Below are 27,400 nucleotides of genomic sequence, written 5' to 3' on the forward strand. Positions count from 1 at the left end.
AGACGAATTTTAGTCGCATTAGAACTTGATGTGGATATCCGTTCATTTAATTTTGTGAAAACAAGCGAAAATGGGATGCTTTGGAAGCAAGCAAAAATTGTCTAAAGAAGATTTGGAATTTTTGAAATCCCATACAAGATATGACGAGCCTACTATTAAGGAATGGTTTAAAGGATTTAAGGTAAGTCGTTCATTTTAATCTTGGAAGGATTTTCACCAAGGGGTGCCACTTGGGAGAGGGTAGGTCCCCCCTATATTGTTTTTAAACATTTATTTTGTATTTTTATTATTTAAAAGTGAAAAAACACACACCTGTAGTTTAAAAAAAGTCGTATCTTCAGATAAAAAAAAATACTTGCCCCCGTGCCTCCATAATTGTGAATTGGCGCCCCTGCTTATAGTATTTTTCTGAAACTCTGACAGTTGACGTCTTGAAGTCCAAGTATGATGCTTCAACCATCCAGGACTAAATCGGTGATATGTTCGGTAGACGTCCTACTCACATCTTTTTCAAGTCGCCTTTCTTTTCTTTTTTTTTATACAATATTCGAGCCTTAATATTTATAGAAGTCAACTAAACAAAAAAAATTCTTTTGTTTTGTAAACAGACATGTTTTACCGATTGTTCTACTTTTAGTGTCAGCAATACTAGAATTATGAATTAGAATATAATTAAGTATAGAATTATGCAAAATACAGTGTGACAAAGTGGTAATTAATCTCTGAAGCATTTGAAAAGACATCTACATTCTGATGATTTAGAAAGGGTATACAGTAGTTGGGTGCTATGATGGTAATTTTTTATTGTTAGGCATAAATAAGATAGAAAAAAATTATATACAACTCGATTCTTCATTCAATATTCCTTCCGAATATAATAGTCAGTAATGGCGCAGTAACATCCTAGCCCCACTTCCTAATCAGTTCAGGTGTAGCCCTTGGTCATATGTGAAAATTTGCTGATTCGTCGGTTCGTATTATTTTTGTACTAATTTTTCATCAGTAGCAAGTTCATGATGCCAAATGAACCCAATTTGAAACAAAACTAGCAAACTTTCGCATATAGGCCTATATCCAGTGCCAATAAGGGGATGGATAGGCTGGGTTTCAAGAGTGTGCAAAGCCAGTATTTTGAGTTTGCTGGTTTTGTTGTTTGTTGTTGTTCTTTTTTTGGGGGGGGAGTGAATGAGGAGGCACTTATGTGTATGACCTCCAGACTTATCAGGTTTCAAACTTCATCACTGGGATCATCATTTTCAACTGTATTGAGGTTGGAATCATCGTTGGGAGTCGTCATGAACATCGCCACCATCACATACTGGTGACGTGACCAGTATCTTCTTCTCTAATGTCTTTTCTTTTGTTGTCGGTGTAAATACATGTAAATGACTTTCAATTTTGTCACTTTGTTCGTCATGATCACCTTCATATTCCATATTGTCATTGGCATTATTATGATCGCTATCATCATTTAACCCCCTCAAATTTGTTCCTACGAAGCTTCGATCCTCTGTAACCTCCTACTATTTGAATTAAGTATTCTTAGTTTTATATGTCAGCAATAGATTATCCCCAAGTGACCGTTTTTCAACTTGAGGCTGCGTTCATGAAATACCTCGAAAGATGAAAATAAAATAAGGAAGCTGAAAAGGAAATAAAGGAAGTTGAAAGTAAAGAGTCGAATGCGAAGTAACCTACCCTCAGTGATTTCTCGTCCCTTTTCCGCAGGATGTGGTTAACACTACTAAGAAAAGCAATTGCTGGGGAACAGTAAGCGGAATATAGCCGTGCCAGGCCTCTTCTGTTGAAACGTGCGCGACAAGGAATGATCTTACCGTAAGAAATTCGTAGGCTCCGTAGTGCCATACTAACAATAAAAGAACTTGTAGCAGTTACCGACGAGCCGAAGGTAAGGCCAAGCCAATTAAACTATTCGACATGCGCTATGGACGTTGTTTCTGTTGCTAATGGGGGACAAGAGGCCTTAGCATTGATACATACAAACTCGCACTTTGAGATGTTTATGGAGATACCGTGGTCTGTCAGTGCTGACCGCAGGATTGCAAAGTTCGCCGAAGGCTGCTCCCAGTGTATTTTACGCGGAGTACATCATCGACGTAAGTGATGAAACTTATGTTGGTCTTTTTGTAAAATAGGGACGCCTGAAGAAGACACAGGCAACTGAGACGAACACATTTGGAAATATGCGGTGATAGGGCACTACCCTAACGAACGCCTTTCGGCAACTTTACCTAGGCATATTACCTCAGGGTAGGGATATAATAATTAGGATCTCCAAGAAATTTTCCTGGTAAATCTTTTTATGAAAGATTGGCGCGTACATTTTTTTTTCAAAGAAAATACTAAAGTGCTTTAAATAGGCAACTTTTCAATTGTCAAATATCTGAAAGGATTCAGTACACCAATAACTCGTTTTGCCTACATTTTACGACAAAGCCTTGTAAATAAAGGGCAGCTACCTTTGCCCTTCTCAAAACGATCTTTCCCCTGCTCCTCGTAGTGTTAACGTTGCATAGACGTCGTATGCCTTTTTGGGATTAGATGGGTATGAGTCTGTTTAAAGAAAAAGATGCGAATCTGTTAAAAAAAGTACCTCTGGACTGAACTAAATATGGGCCCTGGCTATTTAAAATATAAACGACAAACTCAAGTTATTTTCAGTCATAAAAATTAAGCCCAATACTTTGTGTTTACCCTTTGATTTTGCAATAAAAGCTAGTAAATAAACGCAAATATATGGAATACATGGTGGCGAGTTTGTTTAAAACAAAAGAAAAAAAAGTATGTCTTGGCTGCACGGAGTATCTGCGCTGGCTATCTAAAATATAAACATATAAAACAAATCTACAAATATAAACAAATATAAAATATAAACAAATATAAACAGCAAGATCTGAAACTGTTTTCAATCGTTAAAACCAAGCCCAATTCATTGTGTTTTCTTTATGGTTTTGCAATGAAAGCTAGTAAATAAACGCAGTTTCCTTTTTCCGTCTGAAAACAATAATCTCCTGCTCTTTGTAATTATGAGTTTATTTAGACGTAGTATGCCTTTTTGGGATCAGATTGATTCGAAAATAGAAAGTGTATGTCCCACATGAAAGGAGTTTTTTCTTTAAGTGCATCCAGACTTAATTCAATATACCCGCTTGCTGTCTAATATAAAAACGGCAAATTCTGGAACTTGTTTTCGTTGTAGAAAATAAGTTCACTTTTTTTGACTTTCTGTTTTTGCGACGAAAACTAGTAATTGAAGAACAATTTCCTTTCTCAATCTGACAGCAGACACCCCCTCCCCCACTCTCGGTAATCGTGACTTTACTTAGACGTATTATGTATTTCCGATCAAATTGATTTGCGACTAGAAAACACACATCTGGACTGCACTCAATATGCACGTTAGCTATTTAAAAAACAAACGGCAAATTCTAAAAATGTTCGAGGCTGTATTAGTTTGTTCAATTGTGTGCTTAAAAGCCACTCGTTTGCGACTTCTAAACTAGTCCTATTCTCGTTTTGATTATCTATTTGGTGATCATGTCAATTTTTCAAATTGACAACCATGTCTTGATATCATGACTAAGACCTGATATAGTCATGAAACTATTTCACCTAAAAGACAAATATTAGATAAGCTTTATTCGATTTTCAACTTCCTATTTTCTTGAAAATTACTAATACTCGACTACTAGTGCGCCTGTCCTCTGGCAAGACCTAGTATTTGCATTCTTGAAGTTTTCGAGAAACTCGCAGATTAGGGTGTTTACTAATCTCGCAGATTAGTAGGTACTAGGTTTTGCCACTGTAATACATGATTTAAATAATCTAAAATTATTTAAATAAATAATTAAGTAATTAAATAATTTAAAAGAATGTAAATAATATAAAAAACTATAATAAATAATTTGTTCCACGGTTTTATTGAAATTATAGTCATTATAATGGGTTTTTACTAAGTTGTGACTGTGAAAAACTAGTGGAATCTCTTTTCACCCTCTGTCGATATTTAGTCGTATTTTAGATAGTACAACAGATAGAAAAATTCTGACTGCACTATTGAACGCCGCCAGGGCCGGATAAAGGGCAATTGGAACGGTTGGCCGCGTTTGAAAGGACCTGCCATTAAAATGAACATTTTTTTCGAAATTACAGTAAGCTTTGCTTTTGGAGAGAGATCATTTTCCAGGCTGACATTATATTTTCAAACAGTCTTAGAAAAATTTATAGAACAAAACTTGGAAACTTGTAAATTCATTGATTCATGTTTTGTGATGTAAATTTTAAAAGGTATTTTCTGCAGTTTATCTAGATGAAACAAAAATGTAAACTGAAGTTAGCTTAAAATGAGAACAAAAACGTTAGCTCATAGCTAACAAACTTGACCATCAATTGAGACAAGATAAAATAACAACCTGAGAGATATAAATGCAATGATGAAAATGAACAACCTAGACCATCAACAGTAATAAGACTGATCTGAGCAGCTAGGGCAAGGGACATTGAAAAAATTTCTTAAGCAATGATTAACGAAAATCAAAAACAAAGAAATATACAATTAGAATACTTGCGAAAACGACAGTTACAACGAGCCACTAACAAAATTGAAGAGCAAAGAAATATGCTGTTAAAAGATAAGTTGTAGCAAGAATTACAACGAATCAAAAATGAAAATGTAGAACAAAGAAATATGCGGTAAGAAGATATACGACGGCAAAAACAAAGAAATATGCAATTAGAAGATAAGCGGCAATGCGAATTACAAGCAACAGCGGGAATCAGAACGTGTCAAAAGTGCAAGTAAAGAGCAAAGAATAGTAGGGTTAGCAGACACGCAAAAGCGAGTATCAGAACTTTTCAAAATTGACAGTGAAGAACCAAGAGCTGTACTGTTGGAAAATATGTGACAGCGAGAATCAGAATGAGTCAAAATGAAAGTGAAGAAGAAAGATATACTACGCTAGAAGAACAACGCCATAACAATCTTCGACACCAACAAACTGGGGCACAAAACCAAGTAAAAACCAACAAAGATGCCGGAAACTACAGAAGTGTTAATTGCAAATTATTGGGACCCTTCAACGTGGTATGTATTCACTGTGTAGTCCTCCATTTTCCCGCATGGAAAGTAGACAGCAAAGGCAATTTAATTTGAGGGCTCCTGCCTGCTTGGTCGAATTGCATTGCTACCTCTATAATTTTCAAATGAATCAGTTTGGTCCGTTATCATCGGATCCCTTGTAACCCAATGGATCTCGTGGAAGAAATATTTTGAGACACAAATAACTATGTTAAAGGTTAAAAGAAAATGCTTGAAGTGGAGGATGATTTAAATCAACCCTTTACTTTACTAGGGCAACAGCCTCGGATAGATTAGAAGTGAAAATGAGAATCAATATTTTAAAGCCTGTTGCGTAGCCTTTGGTCTCCCGGTACTATATATATATATATATATATATATATATATATATATATATATATATATATGTACACTAAAATTTAATTTTACTTGAGCATTTAATATATAGAGAGGACCCCGCGAGCGATAAAATTTCCAATGGGGCCCCGCACCTTGTCGATCCGGCCCTGTTCGCCGCATTTAGTTGACTGATGGCCATCCTTAACTCCGAATTAAATTTCCTTGTAGATAAGCCTACTTGGTTTCGGTAGAGGACAGCCAAATGTAGAACAAAAATTTTCCATTTGCAACATTTAGCTTTTGACCTTTAGCTATGTCACAGTTGAACTGACTGATGAAATGCTAATTTATTAAGTCAGTCTGGCTGTTGATCTTGATTTGAATTAATCATTAATATTCTTGAATCAACTTCAAATTTTGACTTTTTTTTACTTAACAGTTGTTTTTTTTTTTCAAAACGTGTTTTCAAATTTTCGCTTACTGTAGGCTAGAGTTCGATCTTTGGTAGGTTATAGGTATCGCTGCAACCTAGCAAATATGTGATAAATGAGCCTTAGCTATGGAAAACTCAGTTAAATTTCTAATAAGCTGTGTTTTGTTCAATCCTCTGTTTAAAAAATGGAAATTTTGCCTTGCTTAACCTCTCTATTAATAGAAACGGAAAAATATAAGAAAGCAGAAATTGAGTGGCAATGTGACGCTTCTGTTTTTTTGCTGACTCGTATAGGCCCGTTCCTTAGTTCATGAAGCATTTCACTATTTAATATTCTATAATTTTTTCTGACTTACCTCGCTCATATATTTGCCAACTATTTTTTGTATATTACTTCCATTACTGGTTTGGTCTTTATTTTACTTACCAACTTTTTATTTGGCGTATCCAGTTTATTCACGAAGTAAATTTGGATTACTTCTAAGAGGGGTTCTAAAATGATCTTTTATATTAGTTGATAGTCATTCTGAAGTCTGAAAAGGGGAATCTAAGGCTGTCATGGAATATGATAGTTCTATTTTTCCATCTCGCGAAGGGTGGATAATAATGAAGAAAAATTAATATTCTGGATATAAGAAACATGTACATCGTTGTTCCCAAAAGATTAATCAAATATAGGGGTAAAAGTAGACAAATAAAGATCCAAATTAATTTTCGAACTGCTTTGGATAAACTGAGGCTCTTAGTATTGTTCTTTTTATGCTCCGTACTGCCTTTAGGATGTTTAATCTGGCTCCATATCCTCCCTTCCCTACTTGGTTTTCGTAGCAATCATCTCCATTTCGTGTGTTACTTGCCAGTGTAGATTGACAAAATTCAATTTTGTAAATTAAGAGATACACTCTTAGAATGTGCCATGTTTCTAGCATTCAGTTCTCATAACCCCCAAGAGGTATAGCCACCCTCTGTTAAGAACCCATGTCATATACAAATGATAGGACAAAGTACTTTAGGCATTGTTATAGTAAAAATGCGGTTATCCTGCATCTATTGATACAGGGTCGTCCCCAGGATTTGATTGAGGAACAAAGATAAGCTACTATAGTGGGAGATTTGATTATGAAAAATCATGTTTCGGCTGATAGCCATTAAATAACTGAAAACTGCCTATTTTTGTGTATAATTTATAAGATTTAAGGGGGAAGATTCGAACCATGAAACACCCTTGTTATCCCTATGTTCCAGGACAATAAAGTTCACAAGCACGCAAATACTATTATTTGTTCCCTTTTCATCATTTATTCTCCTAGCGTCATTTGTTCGTTTAATAACGAACCTCGTATCAGTAAAACTATAACGAAAGTTGCAAAGCTTTATTTTAGAGGCAGTTTCGAACTAGAATTACCACATGGAGTGCTTTTACATTTTATGCTTGCATTCTTTCCATGTCTCATGGACATACTTTACCGAAAATTCCCAAATGTTTTGTTTTATGTATAGGCTTCTAGTTTTGCCTCTTGCTATTGCTTTTATGGCATTTTGATTAGGGTGTAGTCGCAAAGGATATTTGTCGTGGTGGTTCCTGTTGTAACTGCAGCTGCAGTATTGCTTTGATATATTCACCACAATAAACATAACAATCCTCATGGGAATGTCTGTTGAATATTTCCTTTTTAATTCAATTTAATTTCCTGTGAAAGGATTTTTTGATCGGCTGCAAGCTAATGGAAATGTGCACGAACTCTCTTTTATAAGTTTGGCAAGTACAAAGATACACTCAGTCTATATGTTTAGGAAAACAAGATGGATTTTTGGAAAATAAAATTATAAAACTTGTCTGTTAAAAGGAAAAGGATATTTCCTTGTCAATTCTGAATTTTCATGAATTTTAATGGTCATCCTATATTTCCCAGTTGGTTCTTTTATCAATTAAAAGGAGAGACTCTGCTTATATATTCATTTATGTGCCCCCGCTAAGAAAAATCCTGGATCCGCCCCTGCAAGGATCCAAAACTGGGCAACCGGGTCCGTCTTCGCAGATACATTTCAGTCATGACATTACTGTTGATTTGACACAAAATGATGGATTTCTGCTGAACAACAGGAAGAGCAAAAAAGGAATCTTTGGAAGAACGAGCAAAAAACTAGTAATTGCAAAAATATTTATATATATTTTGACAAGGGATTATAAAAATTTGAAAACCATAAAAAAGAAAATCAAAAGTTTGAAGCTTAAATTGTATATTAAAATATATAAAAGAAAGTTCTCAATCCTTGGTAATTACTTTTTGACCGATAAAACGTGTGAAATCTTCTTTTAAAGGAGCTTCAAGACACAGTCCATAAAAATGGTTCTGATGAGAGTTTGCATAACGTACAAGTGATCGCTGGATGAAGGTAATCAACAGACCTTCAAGCCAACACGTTTCTCGACTCGGGAAACATTTTTTCTCGGAATCTTAAGGGAATCCCGAGGAAGATAATCAGTACGACAAGCTGCTTCTGGTACTTTACCTCTTGAGTGTGTCAATGGAGCATATCCTAGCAGAATGACAACGTGAAGCATATGGCGCTTCTGATTCGACTGGTAATTCACATGGCATTGGCGCTCTTGTAGCTTGAGTTTTACAAACAATTGGGTGGGATTCCACGAGCTTCTGATATCCCAGGGAAAAGAGAACACGTGCATTTAATCTTCGATCTGATCCAGGAAACATCTTGTTGCTATAATAGAGAATTCTAGTAGAAGGCTTTCACAATTCATTATATCTCCCAATTTCTTTGAAAAAGTGGCCAAAATCAAGCAAAACTCTCTTTTATTCGTCATATTATGCTGCTATTATTGTTCATGATAAGGATATCATTGTCCCCAATATCCTTATTTTAATGTTATAATGTTAATGACTTTGTTTTGTTTTACCATCATATGCAGAGGCGTGGGTCTTAGGTTGATTGGTATACATTTTTCAGGGGCATCTTGAGACATTTAACTTATTTTAAGGATTCTGCAAAGTTAAAAAGGCCGGGAAGCACTGTTGAAGAGTAGGCTATTGAATGCGATATTTACATGTTATGTAGAGGTTTTCGGTAGCCTATAATATTTTATGAGACTTTAGTTGATGCTTGATTTTTTATGGTATGTTATTCTTTTCAGCAAGATTGTCCTAATGGCCGCTTGACACCGGCTAAATTTGTTGACATGTATAAAATGTTCTTCCCGTCTGGGAATGCTGAAGAGTTCTGTGATCATGTATTTAGGACTTTTGATATGGATAAAAATGGATTTATAGATTTTAAGGTAAGCTGCTATGTTTGAGTTGTTTGAGAAAAGATCTCCTCTTCTAAACCAACTACAACAACAAAATTCCTCCTTAACGTCGCTATCAATGTCATTTGTAATTTGACTTTGTTTTATGTGCTTGGTTTGGTTTATACAATATCAGCTTGGTTTGCTTTTAAAAAGTTGGTGCAAATAATTCCTGCCGCATTCTGCCAATAATTAATGAAACTTAAATTAAATGAAAGGAGTTCATAAAAGAGCATTTGACAAAGTTATAGTACTTGGAATGAACTAAGAATTTTGATGTAATTGCAGCTAGTTTAGAACGGGGAAGCTCGTGTAAACTTTCTATCTTTGTTCTTTGTTTTGGTATATTCATTGTCTTATTACTATGATGAAGACAAATTTCTTGTCTTAGTGTTCAATATCTAATCTTGATTTGACTAAATTATAGACCGATTTCACTCTCAAATAATGAAAATGATTTAAAAAGAAACTATAATATTCAATTTGAGTCCTAGCAGGAAGAGCAATGTTTCTTAAATAAGCTGAAATAATCAAATTTCTGTGGAGTGCTTTAACAGCTCTTGTAAACTAGAGTACACTACTACCATGTGAATACTTTCATAACTGGACACAAATCATTTTTTTGATGCCAGACTTGTCTGCGTTTGTGTTTACTTATTGACTGATGGGGAATCAATGGGGAATGCTAGGATTCTTATGTTGTTATGTTGAGAGCAAATATAATTGATGCAAAAATTTATAATATAATTTAATTATTAGCTTATAATTTAATAATTATGCAAAAATAATTGATAATTTGCTATTCACAGCTGTCTCACGCTAAGGTAACGTACCACTTCGACGATTCCCTTATCATTAGATATATCTGAATTTTTCAAGTGGCATTGTTACTTGCTTTTTATTTTCTAATTAATTAAATTTTTAAGAATCTTTGAAATTAAGGAGATAAATTTTGCCTATTTGAAATCTTAATAGATTTAGAACTTCAGCAAAAATTTAGTGATTGTTTGATATCCGTGTTGATGTATTAGATGCCAGAGGAGCTGGCGTTCGTAGTTCCCGTAATGTCTGAACAATTTCTTTTGAGAAAGACTTTAAGACAAGGAGATGGATTAATTGGGGCGTTAAAAAATTATTGATGTCTTAATTAACCTAGGGTTTCACTTAAGTTCTAACCAGGTTTAGAAGCCTGGGTTGCTCCGCCTCTCGGAATTTATCGTTTCTCAGTTATAATAGTTTTTAAGCTGAAATCCTTAAAGCGACGTTTACATGCATATCTAACTTGAAGCACATCTCCTGACGCATGTCTTCCCAGGCATGAGTATTCTGGCGGTTCCCGTTCACATGTTAAGTTCGGTGCTTGGCTGCAAGAAGTTGGAGCTAAGAATCCGGTTTTAGATCTTGGAAATGTTGAACTACAAATTATCCAACTAGAAAGCTTCTTGTGTCACAATATTTATCACCTGCGCTTGAGACTGGTGTTTACATGTATACGTAGCTGGACGTCCCTGTCTAAGTCAATGCGTAATCGGACATTCATTTTTAGGCATGGACGTGTTGTTAGATATGCCTTTGAGCGTTACTAAGTGTATAATTTACCGGAAACAAAACATCCAAGTAAAGAGGCAATGAATATGCTTGAAGTACGGTTTTTCCATCGTATTCTGGAAAGAAAATTGTCCGTTTTTCGGTGAGAAAAACTTGAAAGTAGTTGCGTTGTTCGTTCGCCTCACTTACACAATGTAGATACATACAGTAGTGCCAGCTCTTGTTTTCTCCAATGAAAATGGTCGTCGTTATTATACCCGAACCCAACGAGAAAGGAAATCTTATACAAGTGGGGTCTCGCGTAATTTGGGATATGGGAAAATGGGAGGATAGGGATTAGAAACTAATAGCAATACTTTAAGTTTAACGTCTGGTGACTTCGTCAAAGAAGTGAAAAGTTAGAGATGAAATTCGCATAATTGATATAATTAACCTAGAGTGCCACATAATTGCACAAGTCTGCACAAAGTAGACTTGGGTAGCCTGGGAAAATCTTGACAGCTTAAGTAACTGCAAATATTAACTTAATTTTATCTTTATGCCAGCAATTTTCCCTTGCCCAAAATCACCGAAAAAAAAAAGTTTTGGAAAATAACTTGAATTTTTTTATTTTGGAAGGCTCGAAAACTTGCCAAAATGGTGCTATTAAAAAGTAAGTGTAAATATAAAATAAAAATAAAAGTAAAAGCGTAAATAAAAACAAACGAAAATAAAAGATTTAAAAAGTAAAATTAAATTTCGCTTGAGGAATAAAAGCAATAAAATGGTGGAAATGGAAAAGAAAAATATAAAATTAAAAAGGAAAAAGGCTAAAAAAAACTTATGGAAGTGGCGATGACTGTAGCATAGAACAAAGACTCAGGTCTGAATATTGACAGCCCTGCACGTTTGTCATAAATATCATCCATAAAAAGTGGTAGAAATTCTGACTTTTCTATTTAGATAAAGCTCTTAAATCAGTTTTTTCTTTCTTTTTATTTTTCTCGTTAATTTGCAAGAAATCAAATAATGATTTTCATAGTTTCCATGACGATAAGTCATGGAAAGGCTAGTGACCCCTTTAGGAATTCCTTGAGAGAAACTTCTCTTTTCAATTGTTAACTCCTCTAATGTGCTGAAATGTCTTTATAACTGCTGAAGCGGGAAAATGGTGCTATCTTACTTATTCTGTTTTTTAATAAATGCCTAGCGATTTCTTTTCTTCAGTGAATTTAACTTGAAGATATTTTGTTGAGAGCGTAAGCTTTCATATTTTATTTGTGTTTTGAGCCAATATCTAATCACGCTACCCTAAGATAGGTCAAATAGTGTTATTTGACCTATCTTATTTGACCTACCCTAAGATAGGTCAAATAGGTCAACTTGAGAGCAAACATCAACACTGGGAGGGAATGTGTCCCCTGAAATCCAAAATTCGCTAATTTTTTTTATTTGTTGACATGCCAACACCTCCTCTATTTCTGCACCCCACCTGAAATAAAGCTTCGCACAATGTACGTATTTGAAAGTTGATCTTATCAGGAACCAAAGTAATTCATTCTCTGAGGCCAATTTATAAGGAAATAATATTCATTTTCTAAGGGAAAAACTTGAAAATCAGCTTGTCAGTAGTCTTTAATGTACTGTTCTAAAACGCATTGTCTGTGTTGGCATTTGTGTATGACCAGGAAGAATGTGGTTAAGCTTCGGAACGTTGTTATTGAAATTAATTCTAGTAAAATTATTTGCTAAGTTATGATCGAAATTTTTTCGAATATTCAGGCACCCAAAAATATTAGATTTTAATCAAGTCTTTCGACTATGATTCCTTCAAATAAGTCTTGTGTAGGTCCTGCTGATGAACTTGGCCGTCCATTTTATGCTGGGGCTCCTGAAACACACTCGACATTACCCTAGGGGATCTGGAAACACGGCTGGTAAGATAGACTTTAGTGCCGCTGAAGATCTAGTGCTACCATTAAAGGCAAGAATTGTTGGGTCGTCGAAAACTCTACTACTCGCACGTCAGTCTACCCCCTTTCGAGAAACTTTCGCTCCATATTTCACCGTTTGCCGAGGTGGTATAATAGACACAATCTACAGGCGCATCTGTTGCGCCCGGGAAGAGCACTTGAAAAGCTGCTATGCTCGGGAATGTTCATCTATCTGGAACTACCTCCCTTTGGAGGCTTTTCTTCCAAAATCGTCTGTTGATTCCTTCAAGTCAAGGTGTTAAAATGGACAAAGCACTTGCAATATCCCAAGTAAATGACTATACATTGTCACACGTCACGTGATGGTATATCAGATTATAATTTACGAAAAAAAATGGTCACTAAACATTGTTTCTGGAACGTTGCTCACGGGTACGCTTGGAAAGCTTCGGTATGCCAGATTTTTTTTCGTTTTATTTTGGGGGAGGGCAACAGTAAAATTCTATTTGGTTGTTTTAAATTGAAAGCACCAACAAATTCGAGAAAAATTGGTATTCCATGGGGCCGGGGCCCCAGGGATCCCTTTACGCACATCCCTGAACCCTGGATTAGAGTCCTATAAATTAGCTATCCCTGTTCACTGTATGATCTGTTACTCAGACTTCCGGTATCAGTAGCATTGTTGTCTACTGAATAAAATCTTGGCATTGAAGTAGGTTTATTGCTTTGATGATACAAACTGTCGTATAACATTCTGAAAACTATTGTCCATTAGGCTTTCTAAACTGAACATTCCTTACTATTTCATCCAGTTTGGAAGTTGACCAGTATTTCAAAGTCAACAAAATATATTGGGTAAATTCAGAGTTATAGGTGGGTCACGTTATTCTTTGGTATAGAACTTGGAAGCACAAAAAAGTTTTTGCTGTGTTTTTTTGTTGCGGGCAACCGCATATATAACAAACACTTAACAAAAAAAACTCTTAACAAACAAACAAAACAAACAAAAAAAGAAAACAAATGGTAGTAAACAAACAAACAAAATACAATCAATTTCTAATCATGAAAAAAGATAATTAAAAAAAGAGAAAATAGAAGGAATAAAACAACAATCATCTATGAACCAAGACCCAAAAGAAAGTTTTTCATTTTTCAAACAGTTCGTGGTAACGAACTGTACTAGGGAGCGACCCGGCTCAATAGCAACCGAAACTCTAAAAAATGGAATTTTGATACCAGTAGTTACAGCAAAAGAATTGCATTTTAATGCTGATTTTAGATATATAAGTTTCGTCAAGATTAGTCTTACCCATCAAAAGTTACGAGCCTGAGAAAATTTGCCTCATTTTAGAAGATAGGGGGAAACACCCTCTAAAAGTCATACAATCTTAACGAAAATCACACCATCAGATTCAGCGTATCAGAGAACCTTAATGTAGAAATTTCAAGCCCCTATCTACAAAATGTGGAATTTCGCATTTTTTGCCAGAAGACAAATCACGGATGCGTGTTTTTTTTTTTTTTTTTTTTTTTCAGGAGTGATTGTATTGACTCAGTGGTCCTAGAATGTCACGAAAGGGCTCATTCTAACGGAAATTAAAAGTTCTTGTGCCCTTTTTAAGTGACTACAAAATTTGGAGGGCACCTAGGCCCCCTCCCACGCTCATTTTTCCCCAAAGTCACCGGATCAAAATTCTGAGATAGCCATTTTATTCACCATAGTCGAAAAACCTAATAACTATGACTTTGGGGGCGACTTACTCCCCTGCAGTCCCCGTGGGAGGGGCTGCAAGTTACAAACTTTGACCTGTGTTTACATATAGTAATGGTTACTGGGAAGTGTACAGACGTTTTCAGGGGGATTTTTTTCATTTGGGGGGAGAGTTGAGGGGTGGGGTTACGTGGGAGGATCTTTCCAGGGAGGAACTTCTCATGGGGGAAAGGACTTTCAATGGAGGGGGAGCAGGATTTTCTAGCATTATTTAAAAAAACAATGAAAAAACAAATATGAAAAGTTTTTTCCCCTGAAAGTGAGAAGCAGCATTAAAACTTAAAACGAACAGAAATTATTACGCATATGAGGGGTTCACCTCCTCATAGTACCTCGCTCTTTACGCTAAAGTATTTTTAGTATTTTCAACTATTTATTCTACGGCCTTTGTGATTCAGGGGTCATTCTTAAGGAATTGGGACAAAATTTAAGCTTTAATGTAAAGAGCGAGGTATCGACGAGGGGTGAGTTCCCTCATATACGCAATAAAAATATACGAATATAGAAGTACGCTACGTAATTTAATTCGTAAGTTACGTATATTTTTTACTTATGAAAATGTTCGTAAAAAATTATAAGTTATAGTTGCCTTTTTAAGTAAGCAAAAAATTGGAGGGCAACTAGGCCTCCTTCCTCGCTCCTTTTTTCTCAAAATATGCCGATTAAAACTATGAAAAAGCCATTTAGCCCCAAAAAATTAATATGCAAATTTCGTCTTAATTATTTATGTGCTGAGAGCCAAGATCAGAACATGCATTGATTCAAAACGTCCAGAAATTAAACAAAAAAAAAAAAAGTTTTTTTTTTAAGTGAAAGTAAGGAGCGACATTAAAACTTAAAACGAACAGAAATTACTCCGTATATGAAAAGGTGCTTTTCCTCCTCAACGCCCCGCTCTTTACGCTAAAGTTTTCTACTGTTTTAAAATGTAAAGTTAAGAGAAAGAGTCAAACTTTAGCGTAAAGAGCGCAGCGATGAGGAGGAAAAGCCGCTTTTATATACGGAGTAATTTCTATTCGTTTTAAGTTTTAATGTCGCTCCTTACTTTCACCTAAAAAATCTTGTTTTTTTTGTTTAATCTCTTAAATAAACGAAGGTGCTCCACCGCCCGAATGCTCTCCGGAACAGAATCTTTTCTATCTTCGTTTGGTTTGTTAGTTTGAATCTAAATGTTAAAATTCTTTCATTTAAGTTCGTCCATTCTTAAAAAAAAATCTAAAACTAAATTTAAAAAATACTGGAGGGCCCATTGGCCCTTAAACTGGGAACAAAAAAAAATATGTACGTTCAATAATGTCTTTCTTAAATAATTATTCACTAAAATAACAAATAAGGAACCTACTGACCCTCTGCTGACACAAATACAACCATTTCTCCCCCCCCCCCATTATCTTTCTCTTTCCAACTTCTGTTCTGTCTTCTCTTTCCGTCGTTTTAATGTCTGTTTCAGGGAAAACCCAAATGAATTGACTTCCAAAGTGAATTGCTAGCCACATTGAAACATGTTCGCAGTTGTTTTTTGCCTAAGCTGAAGTGAAAGATTGCCAACTTGATTTGGTCACACTTAATCCTATTTATTCGTTCGACACCGTTATTGATCTCTTGACCTTTTAGTCTGTACGTTATATTTTCTTTGTCGTCACTGAAGTTCAAATTTTCTCCTTCAGGTTAGATGTAGTTGTCTTTGTATGATTCTAGAAACACTGGGTCTCTTCTTATGCTTCATCATCAATCTATGTCATAGCTGTATAAAAATCATATCCTTCCCGTGAGAGCAGGGTCAAAATAGGAAAATCTACTGCTACTAACATCTCGTTGCAGCCTAAGGCCAACAAACTTGCATACGCCCTTCCTTCGCCCCTATTTATGCAAAGCTTCAATCTTTACAAGTTTCAATTTCCTTTACAAGTTTCAACCCCACTTGATCACTATGTGATTTTGTTCCTCCTTTTTCCAAATTCAAGATGGGCGGGAGGGGGTCAGGCCGACTTGAAGAATATCCTTCCCTCTTATGTTTACTGATGAAGGTAAATAGCCGAAAATCTTCCCCTCCCCATGAGAATATCATCCAGATAATTTAATCCTTACAGAAAATATCCTGGGTACAATCCCGCCGGAACATCTCCACATGTAAAATTGAGTTGATAAAGAGAAAGTAATACAAATAAAAAAAAAATTCATATAAGAATCGTGGCAAATTTCCGAGTGTAGAATTTTTCCTGGAAAGTTCGCCCCCGGAACTTCCCTCCCCATAGAAAATCCCCACCAAAGGGACCCACCCCACGCAAAAAATGCCTATATTTCCTAAAACAAATGATATACATATACTACGGGCAAATTTCCCAACTAACAAGCTCTTCCCCCAGGGGCTGTGGGGGGGGTCTTTTTATCCCCTAAGGTATAGTTACTAAACTTCTCAACTATGTTGGACAAAATGGTAGCCTCAAAATTTTGATCGGATGAACTTTGAATTCGATTTAAATGAGCCCTCTCCCGTTATTTCAGGGCCATTGGTTCGATACAATTGCCCCTGAAAAAAACAACAACAAATAAACATGCATTCGTGATCTTTTTTTCTGGCAGAAAACGCCAAAGATTTTTTGAATTTTTAGGGGTGTTCATCCCCCCCTCTTTTTTGAAAATCAGAGAAAATTTCCCCAGGCTCTTAGCTTTTGATGGGTAACAGCAATTTTAATGAATCTTATACATTTCGAATCAGCACAAAAAGCTAATTCTCTTGATATATCTGTTTATATTAAGATTCCGTTTTTAGAGTTTCGGTTACTATTGAGCCGAGCCGCCCCTTACAGTTTGTTACCACGAACTGTTTGATTTACAGTCTTTATTTTCTGTTATCCCTGTGTACCACATCCACCTGAAAGTAATATTGTCTGTGTAATTAGTATAAAAGGGACCTTACTTTCTTTCTGAATAGTGGGTAATATGCTCCCGGAGATTGGTTTTTCTTCAAATACCCTTTTCTGCAATCTCTCATATTAGCTTTGTCTTTCAGAAGAAAGCAATACTTTTTGGCACAGTATCAAATATTCCAATGAAATTTAATACAATCCATGCACATATTCGCTTTCATAAGACTCATTGAATAAGTTTAGTTTCTCTAATAAATATAAATATTTTCTTTAATATTTTATTCGATGCTTCTACAAGCCTGTTTTTTTCAGTCTTATGTTTAAATTTGAATTATTTTATCAATGGCAGTAGTTTTACTCATTTTTATACTATTTTAACGAAAATTTGTAAAAATAGCACAAATATACACGTAGCTAGTCTGTTTGTGTGTTACTATTGCAGTATATATTTAATAATATTATTTTCTACCCATCACTTCCTTTTTTTTAAATAACAAAGATATAGGAGATGTGCATGACTCCTACCAGACCCAAGAAAATTTGCCTGTAGCTACGGGTTTCGCAGAAATTGGCTAAAAATCTTAAAATTTACCTCTCCCCATAGTTATAAAACAAATAAAATATTGTGTAACATTAAAAAAATATGGCTCTTTTCTGACAAAAATTCCAAGACTTCTTTTGGAAGGTCGCCTTCAATTTCAAGTCGGAATTTTTTGTAAATGTGCTGAAAATGTTGACAAATACGTGGAGAAAGAGAAAAAAAAGGTATAGAGAGAGATAATACTCTAATAATATGCTCTAAAAAATCGATGTTTTTGAGAATCTTTGTGCAAATCAGTGATTGTTTCCTCATTCCCCGAGTCAGATCGGCATTAAAAAAAGACTCGGTAATTGACTCCTCTTAAATGGTCCGTGGACTCTATTGCGGTTTGGGGTTTTCTATATAAGAATTCCCGGACTTAATATACAATGGACAATGAAAATCAATCTGATTGTTTGAATGGGTCAAGTGGAAACTTCCCTAAAGGATATCTATCAAGGACATAATATCTTTCAAAATGAGAAAAATCGAGAATTCAATTTTTGATCAACCAAAGAAACTTTACCTTTACTTTGAAGGTGGAGTTGTCTTTGGGAAGAATTTGGTCGTTTGAGGTGTTACAGGCAAAAAGTATTGTCAAATTTAATTGATTAGTGTGCTTGTTTATCTTAACAACTCACCTTGGCAACACCGACGAGATATTATGCCGCCCGAAAATTTCCTGATTTTGAAACAGCCATAAGGAACATTTTGAAATTTTCCTTAAGAAATTTTGAGTTTAAGCTATAAATACACCTAAGATGGGTCCAAGGGAATTTTGTATTTTATTTTGATGTCTGGTATTTCACTAACATCGTATAATTATCTATGATTCTCAAATAAATCTTTACTTTATTTATGCTAACCTTATACTTAAAGAAGTCTGGCCACTTCCTTGTTACTCTTCCCACGTTCTCAATTAGTAACTGTGGAACAAAACATGGAACTTCGTTTTATTTTATGGGCGTCCCAAGATAGGAGTTTACTCAGGTCAAGGGTGTGCATATACTGTCTGAGCAAATAGCTCAGTTTTTCGGTTGAGGAATTCTGCCATAGCATATTTCAGGAATAATACATTCAAGGATAGCACATTCGGGAATTGCAATTTATTCAGTTAATTGTAGGGTTAATTAATTGTTAATTATTTAATTTATTAATTAAAATATTAACTAATATTAAATATTTAGTTAATTAATTGTTAAGTAATTTATTTAGTTGTCCGTCCCTGATAAGTGGTTTGTGCACTGGGTTGGGAATCCTTTGTCCGAGGGGAACCGGTTCGATTTCTGGCGTGGCTGGTCATTTGGTTTGAGACGGGGGTCAGTAGCGTTGCTGTGTAAGCTCAGTCAGAGTCGATCCAGCTCTGAATAGGCACCTGGATAAATCTGGGGAAGGTAAGCAGGAAGGGTGTGCGAAGGTCGAGGATAGTTGGCCCCCAAATCCCCGTACCACTTCCTGGGTGAAGGCCCATGGAACGGAGATCGGCACCGCCGGTTTGGACCTTGAGGGTCTAGTATAGTTCTGCTTACTTTTCCTTTTTCCTTATTTTAGTTTAATCAGTTACTTGTAATCACTTTCAGAAATTGAAAGCGATTCACAAATTTCCGTAGTAAATAGTCCAGTTTCTTCGCTATCTTTCTTGTCCTGTATAAGGTGGTGCATCCTATGTAGTTGCTGAAGTGGTTAAATGTCTGGGCGAATATCTCGATGTTTCGTTGGGTGAATTTATGGACATTTAGGAACAACAATTTATTCAGGTAATTGCAGAATCTTCAGAAATAGAAGGAAACTCGTGAATTGACTCCGTAAATATTTTTCCATTTTTTGGGATATTTTTCTGTCTAGCACCAGGTAGCATCCTCTGCAGTTACTGAAGTGGTTAACTATTATATAGGCTACTTGTTTCAAGTGCTTAATTGCTTGTGAATATCTAGGCTTTTATTTTTTTTTATTTTTTATAGCCGAATAGCAAGATTATCAAATAAAAGTAGGAACTATTTTTTGTTACATGGACTTAGTCTAACATTAGACTTTAGTGTTTAGGCGTGTTTTCAGAAAAATGTGAACACTTACCCGAATTTTTCGGGTATTTTCTTAAACAGCAATTTATTCAGGCAATTTTTGGACAGTCAGAAGTAAAACACTCATATAGACTTTGTTCCTACCATGCCAACTAGTGCATAAGACTACAACAGTGCCTCCCCTAACGACCGTTGAAGAGCTTGTGGCCTCAGATCTTAGTGTAGCATTGTTCTTTATGTGTCGCCCCTACGTCGCTCTATACCGTGTACATCTCCTAATGAGGGGTGGGGAGGAGGGCACCATACATCATGGGGTGTCTGTCATCACCCCTGCGTGCCAATATTCGATCCGTAAAATACCACAAGAAGAGGGGAAAAGATCTTTGAATTTTCATCTCTGGCGAACTTCCTATTCTGTGCTACACGACTAGTTTATTGTCTTGTATCTGAAGGGTTGTCTACTTTTAAAGAAATTTAGTATTATCCAGACTGCGTGTGCCCCATATAGTGGAACTGTGCCACATATGACGTGGGGGAAGTGCGGCATTGTGGAAATGTATCACGCTTAGTATTGCAGCTGGTTCTCCAAGGTGTGCAGAAGGTTATGTAAAGTACGTAACGCCTCGAATAGATTAGACTCGAAGTGATCTACCAGGCGTAATAAAGAGGTAAATGTATATAGATGTCGAGGTGCCCAATCTTCTTCTGAAAAGTTGTCCTCAATATTTACTGGCTTAAATGATCCTCTATTGGAAGTAACGCCTCTCTAAGATGCGTTTTGAGGCTGTAGGAATTGCAATGCTGCCAACAGTCATTTCGTACGTATCGTGGATTTTCTAAATATAATCAATGAATAAGCAGGTTTTCTCAGCTTGTTGGCACATGAGTTTCCTGGCTTTGAACACAAAGTCATGAAACAAAGTCTTTAAGTTGATGTTGGCTGTGTTCATTCGGATCTGGTAGAGCCACAGCTGTGACTGAAAACAGTCAGAAAATGAATTTTTGTTCATGTTTACGGTTTGGAGCTTCAAGCAACGAAAAACACCACTTCTTTTACTATGAGGTCTCATTCAAAATCGGTCAACCTATCCATGCACACATTAAGAATACACAGAGAAATAAAATAAAATATTTCTACATACTGTTTTTTTTTCAGGGGTTTCTTTTTCAGTATGGAACTATATGTCTCACTATTTATGGTACTAAATTATATCGAGCTGTTGCAGTATCTACTGTGCTTAAGGCATTGCTCTCTTCGGGGGTGGTAATTCGGGGTAGAGGCAATGGCCACCTAGATTGTGAACCATTTATTATTTTTTCATTGAAAAAATCCAAAGAAAACAAAATATCTCCTACCTAGATTTTGAAAAATACATTTTGTTTCTTCATAAAGAAAATTGGAATAATTATTCCTGAATCACCGCCATTATTCCTGAATCGTTATCATTATTCCTGAATGTGTTTTATTATTCCCGATTCTTTTTTCTTTCTAGGAATTCTTATTGGCAATAGATGTAACTTCAGCAGGAACTCCCGAGGAGAAATTAAAATGGGCTTTCCGTATGTATGACGTGGATGGGAACGGTGTAATCGATCTCCAAGAAATGACAAAAATTGTTCAAGCGATATACGATATGCTAGGCAACGCCTCTGCAAGCCGTCCTGCCGACTCAGCAGAAGATCGGGCACGGAGCATCTTTGCCCGAATGGACGAAAACGGTGATGGACAGTTAACAGAAGAAGAGTTTCTGCGAGGGTGCCTACAAGACGAAGAGCTTTCTAAGATGTTATCCCCTGGGATGTGAAACTAATGCTCAAAAACCTATGCAATGACAATCATAAAATTAGAGAGAATAACCAAGCCTTGACCGCCTGGGTGTCTTCCGCACAACTAAACGAATTTCTATTTCAGCCCGCCCTTGTATAATTTCTGGAAGATTGTCCTGGTGATCGTCTGATTAACTGTGACCTCTTCTTTCATTGCTGTATGGTAGACACTTGCATTGTGCCATTAACAGTTTTTGTACATTTTTTCCTGTTCTTTTCAAAAAAGTTAAGATTTTGTGATGTTTTATTTATACATTATTTTTGACAATGCCTTAGTGATAGCATTTTATTATATTGTGATTTCAAGTTTCAATTGATGAATGTACTGTATTTTAATCAATCTTCAAATGGGTTATATTATTGTTAGTCTTTATGATATGCTTTGCTGCTTCGAAAATGAAGAAACTTGTCTGTTCTTCTTTCTATCACGTATAAACAACTGATTATTTTTATTTATTTGAAATATTAGCTATGTTATTTCCAAGTACCAAGGATATCAAAATTGCCTCCTTGCACCCATTTTAGGTCAATTCATCCTTGAAAACTGCTGTTTTCTAAGCTTTTCCCTTGTTTGAAAATTATGAAGTTATGAGGGCAATATCACATTTTTCGTATTGCCATTTTTGGCCGTAATAATAAATAAACAGTGCTGATTGGTTAAATTTGACAACCCTTTCATCTATAATAATTCAAACATTAGCAGGTGTTGATTCCCAAAGATAACAACACCTTAAAAGGGAATCTAAGCCTTTTTATGTTGTTTCGTGCAACATTCTCAATCTTATTTTTCGTTGGTTTTTCACCTACATTTTTTTTTTCCTTTTCATTTTGCGCCCACTACTACCAAAAAGTGTTTTACTGTGAATAGGCTAAAAATTAAATCCGATTTTTCGGAATTATATATATATATATATATATATATATATATATATATATATATATATATATATATATATATATATATATATATATATATATATATGTATATATTGTGTAATTTTTCACTTAGCAAATTCCAACAAATCAGATTGCATCTTCGCTGTCCTTGGTACTTTCCAGACAAATAACTAAGGAAGCGTAGTTTTTAAGATTTGCGTTTTTATGTGTAATTTTAATATTTATTCAATTTAATATTTTGGTTGAAACATAAAAATTAAGAGGAGTTGAGATTAAGGTTGCTTGTTAGGTTTTTAAGGAAGAAACTTTGAAAGTCTGATAACCCAATGAAAAGTCCAATTCTTGATAAATAAAGCTGTTCAATGATAAAAGTTTCTACTATAAAAGAAGATATCATCTAGGCATGTGGTTCGCAAGTTTTTTTTTAGCCTACAGCCTCCTATCTATAAAATATAATAGTCTGCGTCTTTTTTTTTCTTTTTTTTCTTTTTTTTTTTTTAATAACAATTAAACAGAAATATATATATGTATTAATACTTCTACTTTTTCTGTAAAATACCGCAATAAAAGTGCAAATTACAAACGTTAATGTTCGAAACTGTGAAACGTTTTATTGAACCCGTGAATAGAAAGGTTCCACAATAATAAGTTCAAACGATCGAATTAACCCTACTGAGAAGGATGACATTTGTTTCTAGTACTTTTATACCGATCCGTCGGTACCTACCTATAACGAATAAAACGATGTATCGGGACAGGGATTAGATCGATGGATTCCCGCACATGCCCCGAGTAATTTCTTAAGGCTGGATGCATATTATTATTATCATTATTAATTTATTACCCGTCAAAAACGGAAAAGAAGGAGTATATAAAAGAAAAAGAAAGAAAAGCACAAAAATTTAAATACACTTCCGCTACAAATTATAAAATAACACTAGTCCAGGGGTGGTTGGCTCTTAAAACATTGGTACAGAATTTGGAGATTCTTCTCTCTATGGCCATGGAAGGGTTGGTGACCTCATATTTCCTGGAGATGTCGCCATTGCTGTGCCACAAAGGGAGACGCAGGAGAAACTCAGCATATCTGTAAAATGCGCTGCAAATGGCTTTCTTTTCGGTAGCTGTGAATATTTTCCAGAAGGGAACCACAGCAAGCAGATGGGGGGTAATAATATGGTATTTTAAACTAAGCAGCCCTAATGTTGGAAGTATATTGCATAAAAATTAGACAGTTTTGTCTCTATTTTCGTTAGCTCTAATCATAAATCACTGTTTGCAATGGATCTGTATTGCGCTGCGATTATTATAATACACCTCCATCGCCCCCTGAATTGTTTCAGTGCCTAATAGGGGGTGGTTGCACGCACATTAGGAAGTACTGATCTAGCTATAAATGGGTATAAGATATAACTGATGACTCTTGAAAAAGACAAATGAGTCAGAGTAGTAGTAAGAGGAAATGAAAATTTGGAAAAATGGGCATAATATTTCAGATAAGACAGTGGAAAATAATAAAAAAAGGTCTTTTTTTTCACTTTTAATATTAGAAGTCCATTTTTGATATTTCAGGCACGGAACCCTTTATCAAGGGAATAAAAACAAACAGACTAATCAAATATAACGCATAAAGAAAAAAAAAGGAAACCTAATGATAAAAGCTCATATCTTCATATGTCCAATATGATAATGTTCTCCATGCAGTAGGGAGCCCTGGGCGTCGCAAGGGGTCACCCCCTCCAATAATCTGGATAAAAAATTAGCATATACCCCATGCCCCTTGACTATCTGGATGTGGACCCCTCTCCCCACCCCCAATAAAAATTCTGGTGCTACGCCCTTGATAACAGCTAATCAAACAAAAGTAGGGCAAACTAGGTTGTTTCTGCGATATATCACAATGTAACAAAGCAATAGGAGGGGTATAGTTGGTTGTTAATTTGGTATTAAAATTTAGCAAAATGAAATAGTCTATTTATTAAAAAAAATTACATATGCCATAGGTTAACATATGGCATATATGGCAATTAACTACAGATCAATTTTATTACTATTAGTAAAATAAGTCTTCTTGTTATTGTTCCCTATCTCATTTGAAACTGTATTCCCTTTTTTTATCTGTTTTTTTTATTTTGAAATGGAATGGCAGCGGGGTCTAAAAAATTATTTAATTATATTATACAAATTGTGGTACTTGCTAAATATCCCGAAAACACTCAAGAAGTGAAGTTAGGTTAGTCATAATAAAATATACCAAAATATGATGAAAATAAAATGCTTAAATAGAAAAAAATATGGAAACTACAGAAGAGAAATATGGAAAAGAGACCACCCAGAACTTATTATGTTAAATACCTAACTACCTCTATATATTAAATATTTAATTAAAATATTCCTGCATCGTAGTTTTTCTCACTGAGACTAAGCTAATTATAAGCGAAAGCGAAAGACAAACTGGTTTTTCTCAGATCACACAGATCAAATTTCTCGAGTGTTTTGGGGATTCTTAACAAGTACCAAAATTATAATTATTTATCTAGGGTAGGAATTACCCGTACTATAATCGAGCATGGAATTATAGAACAAGATGAGAATAAATTCGTAAAGAAGAAAGACTGAGGATATTTACAGCCATTAAAAATGAAAATGCAACGTTAATATTTCTATGTGCTATGTTAAATAGAAATAGCAATGCTATTTTTGAACTGAGTGCGGCTAAGCAGAGGTCTCGACCGAAATATTCGTATTGCACTTTCATTTTCACTGGCTGTAAATATCCTCGTTTTCTCTCATCTTGTCATGCTGAGCCAGTGTGGTCTCTGAAGTTTCATAGAAATTATCTAATGCCAATACATTTTTATCAAATATTATCTGATTTTAGCCAGTGACAAAAGAACCACCCCAAAAAAAAGCACCTGCTACTTCTTTTCATATTTAGGTTTTACCATCAAACTTAATTGTCTCAAAACTAGTCTTTTTCGAGTTTTGCCATAAGACAACAGAGCAATGACATGTTACTAGTTTGCGTTAGGGCTCTAACTTGCAGATTGAAATAGTATTTTCTATTGTATTATTTCATATTAGATCATTAATAGTTTGGTACACATAAGGAAAAGCGTGAGTCTTCGTATCTGATGTAATCACACAGTTCGTGGTAACAAACTGTAGTAAGTAGCGACCTGGCTCAATAGTAACCGAAACTCTAAAAAAATGGAATTTTGATACCAATAAATACATAAAAAAATCGCATTTTAATGCTGATTTTGAATATATAAGTTTCATCAAGATTAGTCTTACGAATCAAAAGTTACGAGCCTGAGAAAATTTGCCTCATTTTAGAAATTAGGGGGAAACACCTCCTCAACTCCCCACTCTTTACGCTAAAGTTTTTTACTGTTTTAAAAAGTAGAGTTAAGAGAAAGAGTCAAACTTTAGCGTAAAGAGTGGGGCGCTGACGAGGAAAAGCCCCTTTCATATACGGAGTAATTTCTGTTCGTTTTAAGTTTTAATGTCGCTTCTTACTTTCAATTAAAAAAACTTGTTTTTTTATTTAATCTTGATGAAAGAGGCATATCCATTTGATCCGCTGGATTATCTTCAGATATTTTGGGCAGTTGGGAAGAACTACTTAGTTGGCTTGAGGAATCTATTTGATATTCTCTGAATGGTTCTTTTTATCGAAATTGTAAATCTTCTACTATTAAAATGTAGGACAATTTTTTAACAGCGGTATGCCCAAGGGTCCTAGCTAAGGCTTCAAGTTCTGAGTTCTTTTCTTCTGTGTTATTATGGGTTTAGTTTCTTAGTTTATTTTCTTTTATTTATTTATTTTATTCATTATTTCTTTGACTTTTTGTTTGCTTTATTTTTTATGAATTGAATTAAATTCTAAGCTTTACAGGGACTCACTTTTATGAATGCAGAAACGTATTTAATTACGTTATATCAAGGGGAACAGAGGATGGTAGGGGAGATAGCTGCCACAGTGCAAGACCAAAACTACGTATAAGTGGAATATTTCTATAATATTATATAATAGTACTTTTATATTTAGTACATTATAGTACTTTAGTACATTATATATAATAGTACTTTTAGCCAAAAAATTGCGATACAAATTTTAGTTTTTTTGCTCCAAGATCATTGTTGACTTGTTAATTTTGCTTTTTCCCTAGGGATAAGCGGATGTAACCGAATATAATGGGGAATTGAAGGATTGCTCATATTAGCGGTAGCTTTTAATCCTAACGTCCTTTTAGAAATGAAAGAGATCACGCTACAGCAAATTACTATTCATTTTTATGGCACTTGGTATTAACCAAGTGACATATAGCAATCGCCAATTCTGTCGGTCTGTCTGTCTGTCGGTCCCGGTTTTGCTACTTTAGGCACTTCCAGGTAAGCTAGGACGATGAAATTTGGCAGGCGTATCAGGGACGGGACCAGCTTAAATTATAAATAGTTATTTTCCCAATTTGACCATCTGGGGGGAGTGGGGGGCCGGTTAATTCGGAAAAAATAGAAAAAATGAAGTATTTTTAACTTATGAATGGGTGATGGGATCTCAATGAAATTTGATGTTTGGAATGATATTGTGTCTCAGAGCTCTTATTTTAAATCCCGACCGGATCTGATGACATTGGGGGGAGTTGGAGGGGGGAAACCTAAAATCTTGGAAAACACTTAGAGTGGAGGGATCGGGATGAAACTTGATGGGAAAAATAAGCACAAGTCCCAGATACATGATTGACATAATCGGAACGGATCCGCTCTCTTTGGGGTAGTGGGGGGGGGGG

At 35.2% G+C, this 27,400-nt stretch overlaps 2 protein-coding genes across 2 annotated transcripts in view; both read left to right on the forward strand.

The window, feature by feature from the left end:
- On the forward strand, positions 1-26,502 carry LOC136033592 (neuronal calcium sensor 2-like; the record flags this gene model as incomplete). The annotated part of the gene is given in 3 exon segments (XM_065714365.1): positions 1-181; positions 9,025-9,168; positions 21,374-26,502. Coding segments are annotated over 3 exon segments (567 nt in total). The 3' UTR covers positions 21,686-26,502.
- The window catches only part of LOC136033593 (neurocalcin homolog), a gene marked incomplete in the record, with an annotated part of 320,318 nt that overhangs the window by 132,387 nt on the left and 160,531 nt on the right, over positions 1-27,400 (forward strand).

The sequence above is a fragment of the Artemia franciscana genome, chromosome 12 (genome assembly GCF_032884065.1).
Source record: "Artemia franciscana chromosome 12, ASM3288406v1, whole genome shotgun sequence".
In the NCBI taxonomy this organism is placed as follows: Eukaryota; Metazoa; Arthropoda; class Branchiopoda; order Anostraca; family Artemiidae; genus Artemia; species Artemia franciscana.